Source organism: Ceratosolen solmsi, unplaced genomic scaffold (assembly GCF_000503995.2).
Source record: "Ceratosolen solmsi marchali unplaced genomic scaffold, CerSol_1.0 scaffold61, whole genome shotgun sequence".
In the NCBI taxonomy this organism is placed as follows: Eukaryota; Metazoa; Arthropoda; class Insecta; order Hymenoptera; family Agaonidae; genus Ceratosolen; species Ceratosolen solmsi.
Window position 1 is genome coordinate 2,628,157 of NW_011948435.1, and position 14,492 is coordinate 2,642,648.

A 14,492-nucleotide genomic window follows, 5' to 3' on the forward strand; every position below is an offset into this window, starting at 1 on the left:
TTTTTTTTTTTTAATTTTTCTTTTTTTTTTTCTTTTTTTTTCTTATTATTAATTATTTCTCCTAAGCTCCTGATACATTGTACCGAATGATCGTTGAACTTTGCATTCTATTCATATGTTTCACATTATATTTAAATTTACCTGTGTTTTAATGGAGTTACCATCGTACACCATCAATTTTGAGTCGGGCATAATTAGTATAATTAGAACCGTAACATAATACACGTAATAATCTGTCAAAATAGTAATCATGTGTAGACAAACCGTAACTTCAAGGATAGTCGTAAAAGCGCGGTTTTCGGAAATCCGAGTCGGAATTTCCTAAAGATAAAATGACGGATAAAATAATGGACTTTAATTGAGCAGTTACTCAATATCATTTCATAGTTAAAAGAAAAAAAACAACTAAATATTATATAACGAGGGTTTTAGATCAAAAGCGCTATCTTGATTAAATATTAGGCTAATTAAACTTTAAATTAATTCACGTGTTAGCGCGCAAAAACTCATAAAGAAAATGTATTTATTCTGTATTAAATAAAATAACTATTAATAAAGTAAATTAACAATTTGGAAACATTCGATTATTAATTACTGTCAATTTTACTTAACATAAAAACACTAGCATACAATGATAACATTTTTAGTGTACGAAGACATTAGTAATGTAATTAAAATGTACGTAAAGTGAATGTTATATATTGTTTAATATATGAAAGTTTTGCTATAATTTTACGAAAATTTAAGCAACTCATAACATAATAAGTGAGTATGGAAATTATAATGCATTTCAATTATTATATTTCTATACGTAGGTTCTTTTGCTTGTTATGATGTTTTTCAAGTACGCGTGGCTAATATTCAAAATTATCGTGAAACTCTCTGCTGAATGAATAGGAAAAAATATTGAACTGAATAAATCAGATCGATATTTCATTAGTAATGAAATGAAATAATATTATAATGCACGTAGGAAAAAGTGATAAGGCGAAGAAGAAAAGAAAGAAAAATGTGCGTTCGTAAGTTGGGAAATTTGAAATAATGGAAAAGAAATTTTTACTTCACGATCGACGCGAACCCAATACACAAAATTGTAAAATGTAAAGTTATCACAAGACATTATGTTTATTGCAAGTGTTACGGATTGAAAAGTTGAAAGGCGAAAGTGAGAGATGTATGAACGCGCAATTCAGTTGTTTAAACAAAACAACGGCAACGGACGTTCCAGGCTATGCCCTGTTGACGTCACGACCAATATCGTCATGGCAAGAGACACCGGCGTTAAGGAGAATAATGCCATATTATTTAAGGTCTGCGCTTCATGCGCAACAATTCAGCCTTGCCTCGGTCTAGTAACAATTACAGAGTCATTATAACAAGCGCAGATTCATCTTCAATCTTCTCTCTAAAGTTATCACTCACATACGTAATAATCAATTAAATAATCTTAAGTAAATAATCTTAGTAAGAAATAGTGACGCTATATTCTAAAATCAGTTAAACTAATAACGCGCTGGTGCTAACATAAAAATCATATTATATATGCTCACGGATTAGACCGACGCATAATACATCGACGACGGTAATATATTGGGCGTTCTTTGTTCCTATAAAACAATGTACTTATATTTATATTTATATATGCTACAATTTTAATTAATTGAATTCAATCATATATTCGTTCAAACTGATCAAAACTTCAATCACACCATGTCAGACTCTTCTGATCAATCTGCTAGAACATATCACGGTCTATTGTGAAAGTACCGTTACGTAGAAACACTAATGACCATTTATCTAAAGAAAACAGATTAGTCGTAATTGCCACAGGACAAGTAATACATTTTAGAATTCCTAGCCTTGACTTACCATCTGAATACCCAGTACATTGGTTTGAGTATAATCCTGGCAAGAAACCGGCTGCGACTGTGAAAATAAGAGATGTGTATCCGGAATCCATCGAAAGAATTGATGCTCATGATATGGAAAACATCAGTCGGAAATTCTGATATTTTAAAGATTCTTTGCACGAAACGGATGGGTTTGCGAGTTGTCTGGCATTTCATCCGTTAGCTATGTACACTACCCATTAGCGAGAAGACTCGGTTTGTCTGGACCACGATTAGTCGTACATTACATATACAAATAATTTAACTTTAAAATAATAAGTTTAACAAGACAATGTCAGTATAATTGATTGACTTTAAAATCTCTCTCTCTCTCTCTCTCTCTCTCTCTCTCTCTCTCTATATATATATATATATATATATATATATATATATATATATATATATGTATATATACATATATGTAGTTTAAATAATTGATCGCTCATAAGGTTTCAATATTATTTTTCCTGCAGCCAGTGTGACAGATTCAATTACTATTAAATAATTATGAATGTCTCTGTGGATGATTTTTGCCTAGACAGTGCCAAAATGATGGGCAATTTTCCTACAATTTTTACTCAAACAATCACCTCAAAATTGTCACTAATTGTGTACATACGTGTACATAAATTATTTCATGAAACTAATGGCATTGTTTATGTGAATTTATGTGCTGTTAAAATTCTTTGTCAAACGCGAGTCATATACTGGTCCCTTGACTCTTCTTAATCTCTTGGCGATACATTAATGGAATGAATACAAATGCTTTTATAACTGATTTTGAAATGTTTAATTTAGCATCTTAATAAACATATATCGCAAGCTTCATACGCATACTCTCGTCATGTCGGCTGGGAAGTTTCTATGGATTATGGATTCGCTTTCTTTGATTTGTTATTCTCGTCTTCTCCCAGACGTATTTGCATTAAATTGAATTCTTGGATCTGGTTCAATGCACAATGCATATCATTGATAAGCAAGGATGTAGCGATAAATTCTATAAGTTATTTACTACGTGTTTGTTTTGCTTTCTCAGAACTATCTATACGCATTGAATATTACTTACTGATTGTTTTAAATTCTGCCATTTAACAATGTAATAAATAACCTATCTACTATTTGTATTTTAACATATTATGCTTTCAAAATTTATTTTATCGTTTGTGATTTTCAAAAAATAATTATAAGTAGAGATGACAAGCAACCTACATGTGTATCAGTACACTTTTTTTTTTTTTTTTTTTTTTTTTTTTTTTTTTTTTTTTTTGATTTACAACGAATTCTTATGTATTTCCAAATTAATTCACATTGTAATAAAATTAATATTTTCAATATAGCATTTTACAAAAATTATATTCGAACACTACGAAATGTAATGTAACTATAATCACCGTAATGTAATATACAAAAGAACGCTTAAATAAAAATAAAACAAACATTAAATGTTAAATATTATTTTTCAATTCGGTATAACGTTACTTTAATGAGCTTCAAGTTACATAAAACATTTTAACAATATAATTCTATTGCGATAAAATTGAATATTATAATGCACAAGAAAATTTAAAATACTATATGGTTCGCCTACATTTGTTTGGTATGCGTACTCGCTACTCTACATGTACATATATTCACATATGCGCACGCACCTATGGGCTTTAAACTGTCTGAGAAGATTTTTCAAAAAGCGGATAAATTTTTATTAATGCGTAACAAAAGTAAAAATTCGAGAATATGGGAAATAAAGGAATGTAATGTGTTCGTATGAGCTAACAACTACCAGTCAATTGTCTAGAAAATTACAAACGCAATACTATAATACTAATTGTATCGAATTTAAATACCTTAAGCGATTATGTACGGAACGTTAAAATTTTATTCTAGTAAGAGCAGTATTGGTATATGCTGAAGAATAGGAAAAAATAGAGACGAAGGACGAAGGATGGAAAAAATACCTCCGCGGATTGTGTAAAACGAGCGAGTTAAGCATTGACTATAATGACCTGTAACAACGGCAGTGGCAATATATTCGAGTTTTTACAATTTCGTCGGCACTTTCATCTTTCTTTCTTTCTTTGTCATTACACCAGGAATTTTCATATTACAATTATTACATATTACGCGTCTATAGACTTTACAATTATTCGCATATTTTCCAATTTGGAATTAACCAAATAATTTGATTGAACTTAAGCAATCTATTTCAATATTACCTTACTCATTTCTAATTCGGATATTTTAGTGAAATGATGCAAATACAAATTAGCACTGAAAAATGTAATCTACATATACATATATACGCGCTATAAAACTTTGTTTATCTCTATTATTATTATTTATAATATTATTCTAAATTCTTATAATATAATACTTAAATGAAATATATTTCATGTAACTTTAATTTGACTGTTCTTTCTTTGTTTAAATTCTTACTTCAACTTTTATAATCACATTTTTCATTTTTACTTTCACAATCAACTCACTATTGTGCAATCAATTACTTATTACTTAGGTAAAACGTTATAATTTATATTATCGTTTAAAATATCCTATTGATAATTTTAGTCAATTTACAGTGAGAAAGATGTAAATTTTTTAATAGTTCAAAAGTAATTCATTTGCAATTGCAAATATTATAAATGAAATCGAAATTTATGTGCCAACGAAAACAATGTTTAATCTATAGAAAAATCTACTAAAATATTAACTAAATGAAATCTAAGAAAATCTATTAAAATTTACATAATAGTTTTAAATACAATAATAACTGAATTAGTGGTAGTTAGTATAAGCGTAAGAAGAATTGGATAAATAAGACTGTTCGAGGGTGAAATGAAAATCTCTCGAATTATATTCATTAGGAAAATTTTAACAGCTATTATGAAAAGGGAATTATCAAATGGACATAAAAATCTAAGAAAGTCTCGCCAAGGTTGCTGGAGACTCGAAAAGGTTTGTACATCTGTGAACTCGTAAACAGCCACTTTATTTGTATTTGTTTTTCGTATTAAAGACGTAGTAATTGTTTTTAATGCAATGAACGACCCTTACGACTTTTCATCAAAACCCGCTTAGCTTGTTTACTAGAGTATATTTTGAGGCTTAAATTATTTGAAAACAATTGAGTGAAAAACATTTCTTGAGAATTCGTTGTAACCCGAAACTCGGGACGTGCGACCTTCGGCAATCAGCGTCGCACGTGTGCCTTCAATGCCACAAGGTCATACGCATGCATTGTTGTCAAGTTCGAGACATCAATGTTGCTTGCTTGCATAGGCCAAGCGAATAAGACTTTTGACCAAAAATCACACCCATCACGATGAGTCCCGGAGAGGGGTAAATCTTCAACTTCACGCATTGCCGCCAGAGATGTCCACGTGGGCAGCCAAGGGCTGCCTCTGTGGAAAAGTCAATAAGAAAAAGGGCTATCCTGTAGAGAAGCGAGGGTCAGGAAGGAACTTTAGGCACCCTTACGAATTGGTAAACTAGTGACCAAGTAACTTGCGGAGATCCACTGACCAGAAAAAGATACATCAACCGTAGTATTCAATCGCCGACGGAAGGCCGATCGCGCACGTTTGTGTTTACCGCGTACTTTGTGGTAAATTACTCAAACGAGTATCAGATGAAGGTACTCCATCACTGTAAGTACACTGTCAGCGCAACCTCATTACTTTCTTGCTCGCCGATGGCAATGATCGGCACAACATCATAATTAAACGATTTCAAGAGCATCTTGTGTGGTGACACATCCCATACAAGAAACCGTTCGAGAAATCGCATCTTCACACTAGATTCAAGTAGATTCTACAACACCCATATGTAAATTGTGTAATAAATTGTATAATAAATGTATAATTAACCAACTCTCACGACTCTTGTACGGGCTTTCCACCTAACAATTTCCCGGGCGTCTGCTAGGGAGGACGGCAAACATAAGCTATTGAAGCATTGGCAGTTCGAGTCAAGAATTACATCACTACAACTTTCGAACAAAGACATATATCATTATCTCCAACAATATTAATATCTTATTTTGTCATTACCTGGCCAAACTATTCTATTCACTTTATTTTTCAAGTCATATATTTTGAATGTTTTTCTTATAGGAAAGAATTTATTTGGTTCTCGACTTAGCCTACCCCTACCCTCTCGTACACAAAGTTGTCACAGACATGACTATCGTAAAAACTATTTCTTCAACAACAATACTCTTAGTTTTTATTTTATTAATATACGTTTTATGTATTATGGAATTCATAGTAAAAGACGGATACATCCATCACGATATAATAATGTATCAAGCATAAGTTAATGTAAAAAAATAAAAAAAGAAGTTTGAAATTTCTGTGTAAATTGTATGTGAGAATAACGATTATGCTAATAATTCAAATATACAAAGTCGTATTTTAATATTTGCATAAATTTATGATAGTATTTTTATGGGAGGACATTTTTTTTATAAATAATTAAATACTTAAAGTTGAAAATGTAAGTCATTCTGAAGAAAAATCTAATTTTAAATTAAAAAATCATTATGTATTATATGATAATTAGAAAATTATTAATTATTTATGGATTAAAAAAAAAAAAATTTTATTATATGAACATTATATGAAAGAAAATGATGATCGTAAAAGTTATGATGTTTGGCGTTTAGTGATTTAAAAATCCCATGTAATTTTTTTTTTTTAAATTTTCATCAAACATATATAACTTAAATATATAAAGACTTAAACTCACCAGAGACGAAAGTAATTTCGCTGATCATAATCCATTTGGCAGAGAAATGTAGCCTCACTTTAACGAACTTCCCCACGCGGTTATGAAGTTTTACTGTGATATTCTGAGAAACTTCAAAAATATTATCTTCTATGGAATTGTATGTAATTGGCTCGCCGGTATAATATTTTCCACCAATACTGAAAAGAATCTCGAGTTGGGAAAACACCTGAAAAATAAAAATCTCTTTAAATGCGGATGCATAAAAGTAATATATCATCTATAGCTTTCAATTAAAATAGATTGAAGATCTTTTCTTCATTCGTACAGTTTATAATATAACGTATGAAGTCGTTGAATTTTCCACCGAGATCTGCAATATTAATGAGAGTTGAAATTTTACTTATACAACTATATTACTCAATAATTTGCCCTTAATTATTCGTTCGCTTATCAAATATTTCAACTCAATGTTCCTTATACATTGGAATTAGTAAACGTGCAAGTAGACTCAATGTAAAATACCATTCAAGTAATAATTAAAAACTCACAGTAATATGCTGTCTTTAATAATCGATAGATCAAGATATTGGGCGAATTACCCAAGGCAAATATTAATAATAATGAATTATTTTGCCTTCATTAATCATTATCACATCGGAGGCATTGATGCCCTCTGCAAAATTGAGAAGTAGGAAGGGGGGATGAGTATTTAAATAGCTAAATTACGCGCCTTTAGTCTTTAACGCGCGATCGCCAACGTGTATTCTCGTAAATCACTTTTCAATGACACTGATGGATGCGATGGACCAAGAAACTTTCACAGTTATTTCAACAGAAACTTTTACTTCAAGGAATTACGTTTGTGGCTTTCTTTTGCGACTTATGCCGCCCCTGATCTTCGCTTTACTCTTTGCACAAGGGCATTCGCTCGGAACTGAGAAGCTTTTTAAAGTTCGATGAACCGCGTGATCTCATTATAAATCAGATATTTCACGGCGATTCAATTCACTTTTCTTTCTTTTAACTAAAACGCGAATCTTTGAATATTAAGTTATGTAAATATAAAGACCTTTTTTTTCTTTTCCTTTCTCTCTCTCTCTCTCTCTCTCTCTCTCTCTCTCTCTCTCTCTCTCTCTCTCTCTTAGACAAATTTTAGTGTAAACAGTTGCTACACGACTGTTCTCCTTCTATTCGTTGTATATACCGAGTGCAAAAAATTTTAGGCTCTCCATCATTGTGCGATTGTTATTTAACTCTAATTGGTGTTGTTTCAATAGATAAGGATAATTTTTTTTTTTGTTCTGGAATATTGGATTTCGAATTTTATACTATCTTCCGCAGCGCACAATATGTAAAATGACAATAGAAATGTCGTTGACTATAATACTTTTAAAATTGAAGAAATTTTTAATCCATGAGAGCGCATTATTTTATAAAAATTATGTTGAAAAGCTTAGGAACAAGTAGCTCTATCTATCATCGATTTGAAAGTTAAACAGAAAAGTATATTTTAAAGAAATATTTGAGAAGCGAATTGGATAGCATCCAATTTAATTTTCCAATATCTGTCTTATTTGTATGTATAATTTATTAAAACTTTATTCAGCAATATTTTGAATTCTTCTTTATCTAATCGAAGAGATAAAAATTTGATCAATTTCAGAAAGACAAACGTGACATACGTATATTATTTCACTAGCTTGTGTTTTTAATCATTTTACAGTACCATAACGATATAAACGGTTATATTCTTTATTTTTAAATAATATATAAATATACCATTGTGGGTAAATTAATTTAAAAGTTCATAAAGACGTTATTTTTCTGGGTTCGTTGTAATAAGAGTGGAAAGCCTTTATTTCTAATTAAGCTTCGAAATGCCAAATTATCCTAGAAATGAATTATAAGCATATTGTTAATTACATTAAGTTACCCATGCAGCTATTTTTGTTTTTAATTATATTTAAAAGGTAGAAATATATTAAATATAAGTTTTTTTTTTCTATTAAAAATGTCCTTATTTAATTATTAAAAATTTTTTAATGTAATATAACCGGTCGTTAAATGTCTTAAAATTAAAATTTTTTCGCAAATTTACACAAGTAATATGACCCTACAATGCCATTTTTAAAATATTCATCGTTGTATACCTTAAATTGTCAAAGTAAATTTATACAATATAGTTTTTATTAATTTAAGACTCGAATCAATAAAAAAAGTATTATATTAATAACGAATACAATCGACTACCATACTACAAATACTTATAAAATTATACAACGATAAACTATAACGATTACAATTTTTTTTCACTATAGTGCACATACAAATAATTAATCGTTGTAATGTAACGATTGCTTTGAGAGAAATTTTCAAAACTTACCAAAGGCCAGTAAGCTTGTAAAAGTCTAAAGTACGCATTTCTGTGATGTTAAGCTAAATAAAAGCAAAATCAAAGTTTCCCAAACTTTGATACAAAAATGAAAGACGAACAAATTTATTACGAACAAACAAATTTCAATAATAAATGTAACGTTATTACTTACACGTTCAGAATTCGTGATTTCCCCCCCCCCCTCTCCAGCATTTGTCTTTCTCTATTTGCGACAAATAATATACGTGGATATCGAAACGAACGACTATTGGATTAAAGACTACTGCAAGTCTACATACATAATATAATGAAAAATTAAAGATGCACACGTCATTAATAATGAACGTATATGTAGCGAAATATTCATATGAAAGTTTATGTCATTCATCCGATATTTTATTTTGAAACACGAAAATTTGATGTTAAAATTTTATAATTTCTTTATAATATAGCTGCATAAAATGTAAAACATTTGATAATAATAATAAAGAATTGAAGACAAGACAACAATTAAGGTTGTCAATTTTTATTTACTTTATAATATCTAATGATAGATAAATGTTAATTTTAAATCGTGAATAATTCATATTTGTAAAAATTTATTAAGAAAATCTCCTCTATCGCAAATTTATTAAATTGTTAAATTGATTATATCGAAATATTTATATCTACATCCGTCCTCGATTAATTGATTTTGTTGTTGTTGTTGTTGTTGTTATTGTTGTTGTTATTGTTGTTATATTCAACTTTAATCAAAATAAGTATTTAAACAGATTTAATTTTTTAATATAAGGAATAGCATTAAAGGTAAATTGTTAAATCTTTGCAAAATAAAATATAATGAATTAGGAAGCCGCTATAACGATACAAGACAAGGGAACATACGAATGGCCTAAATTGAAAATTTCATTTCCCCATTGAATTATTCTTGAGTGATTAATAAAACTAAATCCCGTTCGTTCGTGCGATTTTGTTAAATATAATGGAAATTATTCTCGGAAATTACTGGTCAGATATAAGCACCAGTTAATAAAATGAGAAAGGAAAAATAAAAGGAAGCTGAATAGAGTACAAGAAGAAGATGAAAAATAAAAAGTGCTGGAGAGACGGTACCTGCGCGCATTGGCATTTCAATTTTAAATTGAATCCCTACTACCTACCTGTCGACCACCCTGAAAGTATCTTATACATATTTTCCTTAAATCAAAGCGAATAATGGAAAGAGTTAAAGGAAATGGTGGATTGAGAATCAGGCACTTTCCACGTTGAACAGATGAAAGTTTAGCTATTGAATTAGTACGAGTGAATTTGACATCTCACTTCTAAAAGGACTTTTTTCCCAATTCAAATATTTCGTACAATTTGAATTGTACAACGATCCTTGCGCTCGGAAGCCATACCAATTTATTCAACGCCAGCATACATCCCATATGAATTTGGCCGAAAACTGTTACTCTTTATCGATCCTACGACTCTTTTTAGCACGTTTATTAAAAAAGTAAAACTCTCTTCTTTTTTTCCAACTGAATGTCGATCATATCTTCATATAAGTTTTCCAGTTATATTGAATTTCATTTCCAACTTTTTCTAAAGAGCTTGTATATTATTCATATAGCTTCTAAAATGAAAATTTCATGTATTATTAGCAGTAAAAACTTAAAACGCGAGTTCTTATTATTCATAGTATATTTCTTTGTAATATGAATAATGTAACCGCTAGTAATAGCTATTGTATTTGAAAATTTTCGTTACATTAAGATGGATGTAAAAGCGAGAGATTCGATAAATTTCGGTATAGCCGAAGGATATTAAAAGATGAAATAGTGAAATAAATAGCTTTCGATATAATTTAAAAAAAAAAAAAAAAAAAAAAAAAAAAAAAAAAAAAACTACCGATAAGTATTTTTATTTTAAAATAAATAACATAAAATGTATACGTTATCACAATAATTTTAGCTCAATGTACTCTCTTTAAATTTCAATATGTAGCACAAGATAACATATTATTTCGTTTTGTTAAAAAAAGAAAAACATTTAAATATCTCGTGAAATGAAAGAAGGAAAGAAACGACAATATATGTCATTAATGCAATTACTATGGCATTGTATTACGTAATGTACTTTTTGAAATAAAATAAAAATTTTTCATAAAAATTATTTTCTATTAGTATCTATTATACATAAATTATCGGGCTATTTCACTTTTTATAATATTATTGAAAGATAAATTTTGAAATATATATTACAAAGGGAGTTTTCAAGTATAAGTTGCAATATCATATATATGCTGTGGATACATTTAGCCAAAAAAAAAAAAAGAGAGAGAGAGAAGTTGTTGAAGAGGTATAATATAAAGATTTGCATTATTATGAATGTAAAAACGGGTGGCAGCTTTTACATAAACATTTATTCAGATTTTTAGGTGCAAAATGATTAAAAAAAATTCCAATAACAATTATATAAAAATGTAAATTGCATTAATTTTGCCCGCGTAAGGTAACATCTCGTCCTTTTATTGAACATTTATATAAAAAAACATTATGGCGATGCGTCATATTAAAATATAATAATCAAGTTTAATTAAAAAGTGAGGTATCGCATAATAATAAAAATAATTCCATTACATTTTATCCTTATTTCAAAACAGTGTGAATTTGTGTGTGTGTGTTTTTTTTGTTTGTTTTGTTTCATAATTTTCAGCAAAATTTACAATCTACATGAGATTATAATTGTTGTAAATTACAACAAGCCAAATATATTTATAGAATTACAAATTTTTATACGCAGTGGCATGCATTTTTGTAACGACAAATTCAATGATTTATTTAGTTGAAATTTTGAATTATTAGATTATAGGAGAAGTTGAGAAGTACGGTGTAATCGATAATGCAATTATTTCAAATGATGAGATACATCGATGGTGGTATTTCGTTAGTAGAAATGACGCACGACGAAGCATAGAAAATCCATTAATAACGAAATTAATGAAATAAAAATAATTAACATGTTAAACAGTGGTATATTTGGCAGAGGAATATTTATTTTTAGAGCAATTTATTTCGTTAATTTATGCTGTAAAATCTTAATTTGCATTATCCCATTCGCATCAAAATTATAACATCGTAATCATACAATTAAATAGCAAAGTAAATTCACCTTCGACCGATTATTATTATTAATTCGTTAAAAATTATATTCTTAATGATTTTATTGCATGATATGATATGATGGATGTAGGGAATAAAAATCGATTGTGCGATTTTCCATTGGCTTGTAAAAAAGAGGAATAATAGCGAAAATTCTTTAGTCGAGTGAAGACGAATAGAACGTAGCATTTCCCCTTTTATAGAGCCTGAACGACCACTCGAAAAATAAAAACGAACTCGTTAGCACAAAATATTCTTCGTGAACTATACTTGACGGATAAGGACGATTGTCGTGCTAAGCCACGTGTAATTAATTTCAATTTCGCAATTCAAACCTCTATTATTTCGAACGCATCTATAGGAATGAAATTCCTCGATCATAACGATCATACCAGCAGCATCGCCATATATCCCCAATTAGTTTTTGAATTTTCATATTTAAGTATTCGAGGAGAAGTTTAGGAAACTGACGGAACGGCCAATCGACAATGGCCGTGGCGCGTGCGTCATACACGTGGAACTTTCTCTCTATGCCGCGGATCCGTGATAATCGAGTATGATTTCTTCTTTCTTCTATATCTCTTTTCTTTTTTTCTTTTTTTTCTTCGTTTTTTTTTCTTTTTTTCTTTTTTTTTTTGCTTCCTTGCTCGTAGCTTGCAACATGCGCGCGTGTATTGCGCCGTCGCGCCGCCCATTTTGAGAATTGCGGTAATGCAGTTTATTGCCCGCAGCAATTCACCAGACCTATTCAAATTTTAAGGCTTTTGTCCGCAGGGTAGAAACACTGAGATTCTCGTTGCTACTTTTTGTTTTCCACCGACGAGGGTGGATTCGCGTTTTTGTTCGACGTATGCGGGACGTGGGAGCTTTAGAAAGGGATTACGAGTTTACCGAAGGTCACGTGCGCGAAGTAAGCCCCTCGCGTGGAGATAAATTTATTTTACATAGGCAGAAAGCTTGTATTGAAAACAGGTTGTATTTTTTTTTTTTTTTTAACTAACGAGATCGATAAAGAGTTGATGATGCGTCCGACGTCTATTTAACCTGGCGACCGGTTCTTTTACTTTAAGCTTTCACAGTTATTTATTCGAATCAGCCTTTAATTATAACGAGCTTTATGAAAGTTTCAAATTCTTGAAAGGAAGGCACACTAGATGTTTCATTGCGATCGAAATACAGAATATCTCTTGCAATGATATTAATGCTATTCATTGTTATTATCGTTTTGCTCGTTTCTTATTAAATTTTGCCAACCTTTTCAAGCAATTGAGAATAACTAGTGACCGACTTTAAGCCCACGATTCCTTAATTACTCCTCCATATAATCTATTATTCAAAACGAGTACATCGAAGTAGTTTTAATCGGTGGTCGTAAGTCTTTTTTTTTTTGTCATTTTTTTTTTTTTTTAATAACTATTATTTGCCTCGTCCTTTTCATCCACTCTAACTGCTCAACAAATATTGCAGTAAAGCACATTTCCAGTATTTTGTTATTCAAATTATTTACATTGCTTACTTAGAAATTGACAGACAAAGGCTACAAATAATTTTCAAAAATAAATTTATTATATTTTTTAAAGTTTTCAAACGCAACCATGATACATAATAATTTTATAAAACGTCTAAGTCAAGGAAATAAACAAATCCGTTGAATGGGGGAAAAAAAAAATACTTTATTGTAGCAGCCGACCCTCGTGCCATATGAAAATCACGTACTCGAGAGTACAGGTATACACTTCGATTTTCAGTTGTCATTCAAGCGTGAAAAAAGGAAAGAGGAGGGTGCATTAGGTTCATCCACTTAGCTCGAATCGAATCCCCCCGCGACGATGACATCGCCTCACTCTCCAAGTGCAGGCTCTTTCGTTTTTTTTGTTTTTTTGTTTTTTTGTTTTTTTTTTCGCTTTCGCGGAGCGTTCGTGCCAGCTTTCGATGCGCACGAAAGGATGTCTAATGGAATAAAGACGCGCAACCGAGAGCGAGAGACGCGATCCTGTGTATCGAAATTTCCTCGATCTCTTTTTTCTATTCCTTTCTTCTTTATATCCTGTCGTTCTTTTGCTCTCACTGCGGTACATTTCGGAGCCACTATTCGCTTACGCACCGACATTTTTTGCTTCGCCGAACACTCGGTTGTTTTTACGTTTCTTTATTTCTTCTCTTTCTCAAACGTCGATCGCCTCTTAATCCCGAGGATACCCAAGGACTTATTATTAATACTTAGCTTTTAAATCATAATTACCATTATGATTGTCGGTTTTTCAAATAGTAAATTATTTAGCCATGCCTCGAATATTCGTTGTATACCCCCCCCCCCCCCCCCCCCCCCCCCCCCCCCCCCCCCCCCCCCCCCACATA

General features: G+C 30.6%; 1 protein-coding gene across 2 annotated transcripts in view; it reads right to left on the minus strand.

The window, feature by feature from the left end:
• Positions 1-14,492, minus strand: part of LOC105364960 (discoidin domain-containing receptor 2) — a 237,779-nt gene that overhangs the window by 31,072 nt on the left and 192,215 nt on the right. For both annotated transcript variants that reach the window (XM_011503003.1, XM_011503004.1), the window contains exon 7: positions 6,633-6,840. In XM_011503003.1, the coding sequence (XP_011501305.1) occupies positions 6,633-6,840 (208 nt within the window). The remainder of the gene's footprint in view (positions 1-6,632; positions 6,841-14,492) is intronic.